The sequence below is a fragment of the Dama dama genome, chromosome 21 (assembly GCF_033118175.1).
Source record: "Dama dama isolate Ldn47 chromosome 21, ASM3311817v1, whole genome shotgun sequence".
Classification (NCBI taxonomy): Eukaryota; Metazoa; Chordata; class Mammalia; order Artiodactyla; family Cervidae; genus Dama; species Dama dama.
Genome location: NC_083701.1, coordinates 9,527,074 through 9,540,523, shown reverse-complemented (window position 1 = coordinate 9,540,523; position 13,450 = coordinate 9,527,074). Strand labels below are relative to the sequence as shown.

The 13,450-nt window shown below is 41.2% G+C and overlaps 1 protein-coding gene across 4 annotated transcripts in view; it reads right to left on the bottom strand.

Moving 5' to 3' along the window:
• The window catches only part of DNAAF11 (dynein axonemal assembly factor 11), a 72,735-nt gene that overhangs the window by 46,637 nt on the left and 12,648 nt on the right, over positions 1–13,450 (bottom strand). For 3 of the 4 annotated variants that reach the window (XM_061123175.1, XM_061123176.1, XM_061123177.1), the window contains exons 2-3: positions 12,314–12,481; positions 5,769–5,846 (exon numbers count right to left, since the gene is read on the bottom strand). In XM_061123175.1, coding sequence (XP_060979158.1) covers positions 5,769–5,846; positions 12,314–12,481 — 246 coding nt within the window. Of the gene's footprint in view, positions 1–5,768; positions 5,847–10,242; positions 10,306–12,313; positions 12,482–13,450 lie in introns of those variants that run through there. The other variant, XM_061123178.1, reaches the window with a different exon arrangement.

The following is a 13,450-nucleotide window of genomic DNA, read 5'->3' as shown; positions in this document are numbered from 1 at the left end:
AGCACCTGTCTCCACCCTGTCTAGAATCCCACATGTCCCTCCTCTCTAGTCATACCCAAAGCCAGTCTCTTCCAAATAAGTTAGTTCTAACTTAGCACTTCCAGATATAGGTTCTTACCTTCTATTCATCCATTCATCTATTCAGGAGTTACTGGGTACCTATGTATAAGTTGCTGACCCAGGTCTTCAGGATAAAGTGATAAAAAATACCCATGGTATTTCACTTTAAGCTTATATGCAGTGTGGAAAAAAGAAGAGAATTGCAGGAAAAGAAAATTTAATATGCAAAGGCACCAAGAAGTGAATCTAGAGAGGTAGGCAGAACTCAGAGGTAGGCAATGCCCACTGAGACATCACAAGTCACCGTGACTCTACATTCACTGTTCTTCTATCTCAATCCCCATGGGCTCCGCCCATAGTAGCTGGCCTCTACCCCCAACACTCTACTCTTCTAGTAGACTTGCTCCTCTAAAGGTGACCAAAGACCATCCTGCTGACAGATCTAATAGACCCTCTTCAACACACTATGTCACTCGAAGAGTCTGCTGCATATGGTGGGACTGACCATGGACTGTCCCTTAAATCCCCCAACTGTCTTGAAACAGGGATAGTACTCTCTCCTTGTTCTCCTTTATAATGCCATCTATTCCTCTTGATCTTTTACAGGCTTTTCCACCCCATCAGTGGTGATATAACCCAGATTTCCGTCAATGACCCAATATTCCCCTCTCCTTATGGTCCTTATGACAATAGTCATGTTCACTGGTTTTACTAACCCCAGATTCCAATGACTCCCAAACAAGAAACCCGTATCTGACCATCCAACTGAACACCACACTCCTGTTTCTACATGTCTGCAAAACATTCCACATTCAACACGTCCAGACTGAATCCTCCACATTTTCTCTCACTTTCAACTCCTCAAAACAGCTTTTCTGCCTTCTTTATGTCTAGACGTTATTGATGTCATCAACATTTTGTATCAGACATGATTTGTTTCAGTTTGTATCTGACTGTATCACTTTGACTTTTGAAACTGTGTGTTGTATTACTAAGGTAAAATATGAATTATTAAAAAGACGAATACCTAAAATACACAAGAACAACTCAACACTTTTATATATTTGAGATTCAGCTACATAGGTGAAGGAAACTCAGTAACTTCTTATCTTCAAAACTGAATTTTTAATATATTGGCAAGGTTATCATATAAAAATTTTTTTTTTTCAGCATTCTACCTATCAATACATAAAACAGGCTCTTAAATGTTTCTTTTTCCTCTTGATCCAGAATTTCACTGGGGAGGAAAAGGTCCTGGTCAAATACATCAACTGGGAACAGGTAATTTGTACAAAACTGTTCAGAACAGTTCTATTCACAAGAGCAAACGTAATTAAAAACACCTCCAGTGCCAAACAATAAACAGTTATTTAAAACACATCAATATACTTGATAATTCAGTCATTAAATCATAATAATGTGAACTCAGTCACTATATGAAGAATAAATATGAAACTAAACAAATAAATATAATTAAGTTTATATCTCTGTGCCTGTATGTTTCTTTATATTAGCAAAAAAAAAAAAAAATGTTAGATGGATTTTGTGAAGTGTAAAGGATATATCTAGGGGAGTCTGACTTAAGATACAGGTTGCCTGGTATTTCTTAAGTTTACTTTGGGACACTTGAGAGATATTTTAACTATATTTTCTTCCATATAAGAAAAGACTGACATTTGGAAGACTCCAACAAACTAAAAAATTCAGATAATTTTTGGATTTTGCTGTAATTTTGTAGATGCAGAACCCTCCAAATGTTCATTATGTTTTTCAAAGTGATGAATCTTAATTTTTCTTCTGCTAGGCTTACACGTAAGCAATTAAGCCACATCTGCCATTTGAAAGAACAATTCCTGCTGAACTAGCCAGCCAGAGAAAACCTCCTCTTTGGAGTTAGGGTACCCCTGCCTTCAACTGTGTCCCACCCTTTATCCTCTGTGCTGAGAAGATCCAGCTCAGCAGCCCACAGGGGTCTGAATGTCACTGAAACCAACACGGTGATTTCCGAAGGGGGAGAGTTGGCACTCACAGAAGCCCCTCCCGTCTTCCCAGGTTAGGGTAGGTGAGGAGGAGCGATGGAAAAAAATACGCACTTGATTCTATCCTGGTGAATCCACAACAAGAAAAAAAAGAAAGAGGGATACAGTTATGGTTTGCCATCCAGCAAAACGAACAAACAAAAATCCAGCTTACGTTTAAGATTACACTGAGATTGACTCAAGTAGGTGAGCTGAGTATATACACCCTCCTCTCTACCTCAAACATTTAAATCAAACAAAAAGTACACATTTGCCAAAAGATAAGGCACCCACCCCTCCCTACTGCCCAGCTCCCCAGGCAATCCTGAGCCCAGTGCATCTGCATTAGAGCTGGAAGGCAGAGCACCACATGAGGACGTGTCCACTGAAGACCAAGCTCCCAAAGCTCAAAGACAACAGTGACAATGCTGCCCTCTAGTGGTCTGTGGCCAACAGACACCGCAAAACCCAGAACTCCGCACCTCCTTTTGGATTCTTTGCTAAGGAAAAGAACAAGCCCTGGACAAGCCAACTGAGAGGGAGTTTAAATTCCTTCTCTGACATCATAGACTGACACTTCACTACTACAGAACATAGACATAAGGCAGATTTTGTTATTTCATGCGTTCACATGAGACTGTGGTAACCAGGCTGGAGAGTGGTATCTGAGAGGGAGCTAAGGCAGAAAGATGCCAGTGATGGAAAGAACCATATCAGCTCCAGCACTGATGATGGTTTGGGGGCTTTCTTAGTGATGACACTGCAGGTTTTGAGGATGAACATTAAAAATGTATGACAAATATTTATGTCTTTATTGATATACAACCTCGATGGCCACTGAAACACCATTGTCAACACTGTGAGACAAATAGGCTAAAGTCCAATACAACCTAAGTAATGTCCTCCTAATTTTAGCCCTTGGCAGGTGGGAGTGGGGTGGGCAGAGCGGCTTGCCTGCTCCACGCCCCTGCCCGCTTACGGAGTCCACGTGGTGCTGCCAGCTAGGCAAGAGGCTGGATGTGTAAACACAGCCTCACAACTGCAGAGTGAGCCCACACAGGCACCTAATCAACCAAAGCCTTTGCGGTTTCAGCAGACACTGGGTGGTACTGGACGCTGAGGGGGAAAAATAACAGCACAAAATAGAAGCCTGCGAAGTGTAAAACAGGAAACCTCCCAGAACGTAGAGCAATACGACAACGCCGTTTAAATAAGGAACACAGGGGAAGCAACATGGAAGATCAACCTAGTAGGACGTTCTACTAGATTAAAGGAAGTTCTAGGGGAGATCAGAGAAAACAGGGGATGGACATGCCTGTTACCTCGGTTGTGGTGATGGTTTCACGTGTGTGTGCATAGGTCCAAACTCAACAAACTGTATACATTAAACATGTGCAGGTTTCTGTACATCAATTAAACCTCAATAAAGTTATTGAAGAAGAAAGAACCCATTGGGTTCCAAGGAATACCAAGAGGAAGTTGACAAGAAAACCCACAAAATGGGAGAAGATATCAACAAATCATTTATTTGATTGCACTCCAGCATTCAAAACATAAAAATAAGTCTTACAATTCAACAGTCAAACAACAAATAAGCTGGTTAGAAAATGGGCAAAGATTTTGAATAAAGAAGATCTCTCCAAAGAAGATACACAAATGGCCAATAAGCACATTTTTAAAAATGCCCAAACTCATTAGCCATTAGGCGAATGCAAATCAGAACAACAATGAGATACCACTCCACACCCACTAGGATGGCTACTACAAAAATAAATAAATAAAAACAGAAAATGACAAGTGTTTGTCAGGATGGAGCCCTCATAAATTGCTAGTGGGAGTGGCAAATGGTGTGACTGCTTTGGAAAACATTTGGCAGTTCCTGAAAATAGAATTAAGCACAGAGTCACCATATGACCCAGGAATTACATTCCTAGGTATACTAAACTAACAGAAAACATAAGTTTATGCAAAAACTTGTACATGAATGTTCACAGAGGCTATACTCACAATAACAAAAAGTGGACACAACTCAAACATGCATCAGCTAATGAACAGGTAAACAAAATGAGGTGTATCCATATTGGAATATTATTGAATGTCATTATTATTATTATTTGGAATACTATTATCATTATTGGAATATTATTTAGCCCTTAAAAGGATTAAGTACTGATGCATCCTACAATATGGATGGACCTTGGACACATTAGGCTAAGAAGTCAGAAGACCAAATATTGTCCATATATTGTTTGATTCCACTTACATGACATGTTCAGGATGGGAAAATCTATGGAGACAGAAAGCAGATTAGGGGTTGTTAGAGGCTGGGATAGGAGGTGAATGGGGAGTGAATGCTAATGAATATGGGGATTTCTTTGGGGGTGATGAAAATGTTCCAGAATTAGATAGTGATGATGGGTCCACAACCTTGCAAATATACTAAAAATCACTGAATCACGTATTTTCAGACAGTGAATTTTATGTTGTTGTTCAGCTGCTACGTCATGTCTGCCTCTGTGACCCCATAGACTGCTACGTAAATTATATCTCAAATTTCAAAGTACTAAATGGTCCAAATATTTCCATTTGGAAACATTTACATGATAAATCTGAAGTACATTAGAGAGATTAAATGTAAAGAATGAAATGACTATACTTAGAACTTTGATGGAATCTATCTGTATTCAGAAATCATAAAGAAGAAAAAGACTGATAAATTGGACTATACCCATTTCAAAAATAAGACTTCTGAACAATACCAGCATCTTGATTGAAACAAAAGTGGCAGGCTCAAGAGAAAAGATTTATAACATATATAACGAGGTATTAATATCTGGAATGTATAAGAGCACATGAAGAAAAATCAGTAGGAAAAAAAGCCAAAAGTTATGAAACAGTTATTCACATAAGAAAAAATACAAATATTCAATAAACATCTGAAAGCTTATATGGAAGATCAATAATAATAAGTGAAGTACAAATTTTAAAATTTGCTAGAAAACAATGTCTTCTGATCACTAAAAAAAGATAGCTTATAAAAAGCATTAGTGAAGTTGGGGGGAAAATGGGTATTCACATTGACCACCAATACAAGTGGAAATCAATGCAACCTTCTTGGAGAACAATATTTTCCAAAACTATGTATGTTAAAACCAAGGAATTCTAAGAATCTACCCTAGAAAAAAATTTACACATGTACACAGAGTGCAATATAGAAAGATGCTAATTGCAGCCAAGCTGTTAGAGCAAAACACTGGAACCATCCAAGTGTCCATCTGCAGATCAATGGTTGGATAACAGTCTACAATCATCCCATCATCCAGGGCTCCCCACCTTTCCTGGATATCAGAAAAACAAGGCAATTTCATGGAAGAAATTCATTATGAAAACAATATTCATAGTATGATCCCATTGATACAAAGCAAAATGTAGTAATACCACCTTCTATACACCAGAGGGTTGATACCACTGACTCAGGGAAGGAAGCTGGGTTAGGAAGGGGCCAAGGGGACTTCCACTATTGAATTTATGTATCTTACTATCATCTGACTTTTTCCAACGAGAATGACAAATATAAGACTGAGGTAAAAATGTTAATTTGAAAAGTCTACCTATTGTTTAAGCAATACTGTTTAAGTCTAATTTTAAATATCAATTTTAATTAATAAATTATTAGAAGAAAGTTCTTACCTTCTAGATTTTCAATTTTTTCAATGTTGTTTAAAGCCAAATTCAAATATTCAAGTTTCTTGAGTTTGCTAACATTTTCTGAAACATACAAATAATGGAATTAGTTAACTTTCAAGATAAAAGACATTTTTACATAATCTGTTATGAAAATGACAACAAGAGTCTAAGAATCATTATGGTTATCCAAAATCATGTTGCTTTTCCAAACCTGTATCTGTACATCAGACATGGCTGGTTGCCTACTCAGCATCCGTTTCTCCCTCGCTTCTTCCCAAGGGAACCCAGTTCTGCTCATGTCTCTGCTCAGCCCTAACTCTGGGGTTAGGCTTAACCAGGCAGGCCAAGTGCATGGCAATCCCATGTTCCTTGGTAGCGACAGCTCGGGAGCCCAGGCCGAGTCGTCCTGCCCAGGGCGGTCTCCTGGCAACTGTGGTACAAGGCAGGGCGTGCGCAGCCTGTGCTCCTGATCAGATGAGAGGCAACGGCCTGTGTTTCATGCTTGTGAATTTCCTTTCTCTTTTTCCTCTGTGTCTGCTCAGTTGCTCAGTCTTGTCTGACTCTTTGCAACCCTTTGGACTGCAGCCTGCCAGGCTCCTCTGTCCATGGGATTTTCCAGGCGAAAATGGAAACACTATCTTTACTGACTCACAGTCATCTTGCAAAGCTGAAGGAATCAGCTGTAGGATGAAGCCCACAGTAGCTGGTGCAGCAGAGAGAAGGAACCGACCAACCAACCCTGGAGACTGGCCTGTCTCTAGAGTTAATAGTTGGGTTAGAGGACAGATTTCCTCACTGCTAAGTCATTTTGAGTTGTGTTTTCCTTTGCTTGAAGTCAAAATCATTCTGATACAGGATTATGGTTTTAAATAAATGTGCAAGCCCAGATAGGCAAAGCAAAAGCATAAATAAGTCAAGGAATCATTCTAGGATGGGGCCCTTTAAAAACAGCTTAAATAATACCATAGCTTACATTGCTGAGTGCTTATTACAAGCCATACAATTTTCTAAGCATTCTGCATATTATCTCATTTAATCTTCCTAATAACCCTATGAAGTAAAAACTACTGCTGTCTCCCTTATACAAATGAGAACATCAAGGTGCAGAAAATTAATCCAGTTATTCAAGGTTAAGTGGCAAAGCCAGGAAATCTGACTGCAGAGTCTGGCACTAAATCATTACATTGCACTTTTAAAGGAGAGTCCTTTCTAAGACAACATGAATACAGAAAACCCTGCTAAGAAACATGCATCAGGGCAGGCTCACTTAACACTTCCTCTGCACCATTTTCCAGGGATATTATGACAGTCAAATATGATGATTTATAACCATCACCTTTATCATCATCAATATTCAGCTAAAATTTATAAATATCACATATTTGCTTCCATAGACCTGAGAATAAAAATTTACCTCTCTGAGCCTCAGTTTACTCATCTTTTTAAATAAGGATTTTTGAACAAAAAGCTTCTCTCAGCAATTATACCATTCTATGCGATACTGGTACTGACAAGAGTTCCAAACCAATATCCGAGTATTTGATCATCAGAGATTTGTAGAGCTCTAGGTGCCAAAGGTTATAATAGAGTGTCTAGTCCATACCCCAAACAGAAATACATATAGTTATCATTGTTAAAACTGCACAATAAAATACCTTTCCTTCTCCATTTTTGTTATATGTATAACCCTCTAAATGCTAAACTATATAACCTCTAAATGCTAACTGTTAGAAGAAAAGTTAAGATTTGTTTTTTAAGGGTTTCCTAATTAAATCAAGGACAATGGGCCAAATTGGTCAGAAAAAAAAAAAAAACAAATCTCCATAAGGAAAAATATACAGAGCTTCCTGGGTACCTGGAACAGGGGGTTAGTGTTCTAGACCAAACCATCCTGGGATCAGTTCCCACGCAAAGGCTATATAAAACCAGACCTACAAACCCATCCCCAGGAGCTGACTGTGGCTCAGATCATGAACTCCTTATTGCAAAATTCAGATTTAAATTGAAGAAAGTATGGACAACCACCACTAGACCATTCATGTAAAATCTAAATCAAATCCCTTATGACTATACAGTAGAAGTGACAAATAGATTCGAAGGATTAGATCTGATAGAGTACCTGAGGAACTATGAACAGAGGTTCATAAGATTGCACAGGAGGTAGTGATTAAAACCATCCCCAAGAAGAAGAAATGCAAAAAGGCAAAATGGTTGTCTGAGGAAGCCTTACAAATAGCTGAGAAAAGAAGAGAAGTGAAAGGCAAAGGAGGAAAGGGAAGATATACCCATTTGAATGAAGAGTTCCAAAGAATAGCAAGGAGAGATAAGAAAGCCTTCCTCAGTGATCAATGCAAAGAAATAGAGGAAAACAATAGAATGGGAAAGACTAGACATCTCTTCAAGAAAATTAGAGATACCAAGGGAACATTTCATGCAAAGATGGGCACAATAAAGGACAGAAACAGAATGGATTTAACAGAAGCAGAAGATACTAAGAAGAGGTGGCAAGAATACACAGAAGAATTATACAAAAAAGATCTTCATGACCCAGATAACCATGATGGTGTGATCACTCACCTAGAGCCAGACATCCTGGAATCCAAAATCAAGTGGGTCTTAAGAAGCATCACTACAAACAAAGCTAGTAGAGTGATGGAATTCCAGCTGAGCCATTCCAAGTCCTAAAAAATGATGCTGTGAAAGTGCTACACTCAATATGCCAGCAGATTCAGAAAACTCAGCAGTAGCTACAGGACTACAAAAGGTTAGTTCCTATTCCAGTCCCAAAGAAACGCAATGCCAAAGAATGTTCAAAATACTGCACAATTGCACTCATCTCACATGCTAGCAAAATAATGCTCAAAATTCTCCAAGTGAGGCTTCAACAGTACGTGAACTGAGAACTTCCAGATGTTCAAGCTGGATTTAGAAAAGTCAGAGGAACCAGAGATCAAATTGCCAACATCCACTGGATCATAGAAAAGGCAAGAAAATTCCAGAAAAAGATCTACTTCTGTTTCACTGACTATGCTAAAGTCTTTGAGTGTGTGGATCACAACAAACTGGAAAATTCTTCAAGAGATGGGAATACCAGACCACCTGATCTGCCTCCTGAGAAATATGTATGCAGGTCAAGAAGTAACAGTTAGAACTGGACATGGAACAACAGACTGGTTCCAAATTGAGAAAGGAGTATGTCAAGGCTGTATACTGTCACCTTGCTTACTTAACTTACATGCAGATTTCAGTTCAGTTCAGTTGCTCAGTCATGTCTGACTCTTTGTGACCCCATGGGCTGCAGCACGCTAGGCCTCCCTGTCCATCACCAACTCCTGGAGTTTACCCAAACTCAAGTCAATTGAGTCAGTGATGCCATCCAACCATCTCATCCTTTGTCGTCCCCTTTTCTCCCATCTTCAATCTTTCCCAGCATCAGGGTCTTTTCAAATGAGCCAGCTCTTCATGTCAGGTGGCCAAAGTATTGGGAGTTTCAGCTTCAACATCACTCCTTCCAATAAACACCCAGGATTGGTCTCCTTTAGGATGGACTGGTTGGATCTCCTTGTAGTCCGAGGGACTCTCAAGAGTCTTCTCCAACACCACAGTTCAAAAGCATCAATTCTTTGGTGCTCAGCTTTCTTTATAGTCCAACTCTCACATCCATACACGACTATTGGAAAAACCATAGCCTTGACTAGACTGACCTTTGTTGGCAAAGTAATGCTTATTTAACTTATATGCAGAGTACATCATGTGAAATGCCGGGCTGGATGAAGCACAAGCTAGAATCAAGATTGCCGGGAGAAATATCAATAATCTCAGACAAGCAGATGATGCCACCCTTATGGAAGAAAGCAAGGATGATGAAAGTGATGAAAGTGAAAGACGAGAGTGAAAAAGCTGACTTAAAACTCAACATTCAAAAAACTAAGATCTTGGCATCTGGTCCCATCACTTCATGGCAAATAGATGGGGAACCAATGGAAACAGTGGCAGATTTTATTTTCTTGGAGTCCAAAATCACTGCAAATGGTGACTGCACCCATGAAATTAAAAGAAGCTTGCTCCTTGGAAGTAAAGTTATGACAAACCTAGATAGCATATTAAAAAGCAGGGACATACTTTACCAACAAAGATCCATGTAGTCAAAACTATGGTTTTTCCAGCAGTCATGTATGGATGTGAGAGTTGGACCATAAAGAAAGCTGAGTGCCGAAGAACTGATGCTTTTGAACTGTGGTGTTGGAGAAGACTCTCAAGAGTCCCTTGAACTTCAAGGAGATCAAAACAGTCAATTCTAAAAGAAATCAGTTCTGAATATTCATTGGAAGGACTGATGCTGAAGCTGAAACTCCAGTACTCTGGCCACCAGATGCGAAGAACTGACCCACTGGAAAAGACCCTAACTCTGGGAAAGTCTGAAGGCAGGAGGAGTAGGGGATGACAGAGGATGAGATGGTTGGACGGGATCACTTACTCGATGGACACGAGTCTGAGCAAACTCCAGGAGTTGGCAATGGACAGGGAAGCCTGGTGTGCTGTGGTCTGTGGGGTCACAAAGAATCAGACACGACTGAGTGACTGAACTGAACAAACCCACCCCCCATTTCAGGCCGCCCTGAGGCTTTCAACTCTGGCCAGTGCTGAGGCTCATGGGGAACCTGTGACCAATGGAGATTCTGGGAGCGCATCCTCTCAGGCTCAGAGTCAGTAAGTCTGGGGTGAGGCCCTGGCCCCATTTTAACAGACCCTGGACAGTCCTCAGGTGACCGCTGGAGCCACATCAAGCAAAACCTACCCCCCCACCCCACCGCCAGCCCGCCTGGAGCTCCCCGGGAAGAACAGTGCTTCAGCAAAGGCAAGTATTTTGCAAACTGCTCCCTCTAGGGCTCAAGAGCATGTCTGAATCCTCCAGAAACAGTTTTACTTGCTAAATAAGCACCTAAACGCCTATGGGTGGAGTTGTGCTGAAAAATCCCATTATTAGGATTTAAAAGCGTGTTTAATTTAAGAATACTTTGGAAGCAAAAATTCAAGCTTTCTCACAGCTCTGAAAAGGACTGAAATACTATGCTGCTAATTAGTAATTGTGACGGACCCAGCTGTGGAGATGAAGATTTCGGGAACTCTTTGAGAGAGGCACAATGAGGACAACTCTCTAATGCCCTCGTGATGAAAGCGGGTGGTTTTCTGTAACAGCCTTTTTAATGGGACAATGTGCCAGAGTTTCTAATTTCTGGTAAAGTACAAGATGCCAAAAATAAGTATCTGAAGGAATATAATGAATTTTAATAAACCTTCAAAAAGTATGCAAATTCTAGACTTTTTGTTTCCCTAGAGCCCATTTTTGGTTATCCACTAAGCTTCAGGCGACTGACTACATCACCAGAGCTTCTAACCACAGCGATGCTACCACTGGGGGCCAGACACTTCTTCCTTGTAGGTGGCGAGGGGGTCCGGGCAGAGAGCTAAGCACACTGTTCCGTGCAGCTCTGATACCCCACACGTCCGTGTGTCAGAGGCTGTTGACTTGTTTTACAGATTCAAGACTAAGACACAGATCAACAGTTAACTGACTTGCCTAATGGCACGGTTTTTTAGCGGCGGAGGCAGGGTTCAAACCTGGATCTACGTGCTCACACCACTAAGCTTCTCTGCGGCTTTTCTGAGGGTTGGGGAGGGGGGGTGCTCCTGCTGTTTCCATGTGGCAGGACCCCCCCGTTATTGTAACTCCACGGGCTTCGCTTCTCTCTGTTCCCTTAACTCATTCTTCCCAGGGGTGGGGGTGGCAATTGGATGGGGAGGTGAGTCACTCGACTCACCCGACGAGTGAACTAGGAGAAGGAACTGGGCATGCCCGTCCCACTCTCTCCTGGGTCTGGGGTCTCCACCCCTTCCTGCCACAAGTCACCGTAGGGAAGCCTGCGGTGGTCGAGTTCTGCATGCAGCTGGGTGGTGCGTATGTTTAATTCTGGGGGCACTGCAAGCGTAAGCCATACTCTCCAGAGTTTTTACTAGTTATGTTGCTGATTTTTGGTTCTTCATCTACCTGTTTATTTTTACCTCTCACTTCATTCCAAGCTGGAGCAGTAAACAGGGCTGTCATTGTGAACCCCTCTCAGTACCCAATCCTGAGCATGATGCCGGGCACACGTGCATTCTCGATACATAGACCCGGCTATCCCAGGCTGGGATCTGACAAGGACTTAGTCAGCTCTCACATAATCCTTTCAGGTCCATGACAAATGCCTGGATTCCTCTCTATGACACTTTTAAAAAAATCAGGTTTTAAAGGTACAGGTCAACTAATGTGTTCCTAGCCATCAACGGGTCCTCCCGACTCCTTGATGGAGATCTCCGGGGCAAAGGAGATGGACCGGGCCCAGAAAGGTTCAGGGAAACAGTTCCATAAACAACCACTGAGAGATGGTTGCAGCTATCCCTCCATGCAATTCTCTTTCTTCCTCTAAGAAATAACACTGCATTTGCCAACATTCTGCCATTCAAAATGTTAAAGAAACCATGAGAAGAGAGTCCTGAAGACTTACCGATTTTTCCAATGAGGTTATTTTGAAGATAGAGGATTTTTAAATCCCGGCACCACTTGTCAATATGCTCCAGTCTTTCTATTTCTTGCTGGTGCAAGGAGAGTTCCTCCAGGGAAAAAATTACACAGTCATTGTGCTCGGCATTCCGTCTAATGAGATCTTCTGTGACTGAAAGAAAATGCATTATGTATTACAACTCCATCCCCATTAATATTAAGCTGTTAACGCACTGGTTTTTCCTCCCAGTGAGATGTGAATTCTCCAGGCCCAAGTCATTTTTCTGAAGGAAAGAGATCAGAGAAGTGCTGCCTCCTGTTGGGAGTTTTTATGACACTAGCATGACTCGGCAGAGAGGCAATGATACGTTTTGTCTTATGCTGGAATCTACTTACATTTCGCTGGATGGATGGAGATCAAGTTGATTGGTAACGACCATGAGGATTGGGATCCTGAGGTGGTATCACATCAAACTGGGTGAGACCCACTAAGTTATGTCTCTGCCAAGACAGAGGCATGGCATGGCTGACAGAGGGCAAAAACAGGAAAGCATCTCCATTCAGTAGCCACAACCATTCTGTAAGGAAAGGGTCACTCACTCATTCATTCATTCACCTGGTATTTATTTAACTAGAGTGGAAGAGACAGAAGAGAAATAACCCCAGATTTTACACGGCAATCTTATAAAGCAACCACCACTTGATCTGTTTCCAGGAGGAATGAAAGATGCTGATCGCAGAGGGAGGGGTTACAAGAGGCCCACTCCCCCCTGACAAGAGTGATGCATAGTACTGGGTTGGCCTGATGCCACAGGCCAGGAACATATGATGATGGGGGTACCAAGGGACTGCAGACAACACTTGGGCCCACAGTGGGAGCCAAGAACAGGATACGCATCCTCTTTAAAGTACTTGGGTTGGACAAAAAGTTTGTTCAGCTTTTTCTGAAACATGGGAAACCCAAATGAACTTCCTGGCCAACCCAATAGGTAACAAAAACAAGGAGGCAATCACAATGGAGAATACTTGTATTTTCCAGTGCAATTAAAAAACTATGAATCCATTTGAATCCTCACATTTTAGGTGGAATGTGGAAATAATCACATTCATCCCACAAAATAATAAAGATTCTCCTCTTGCC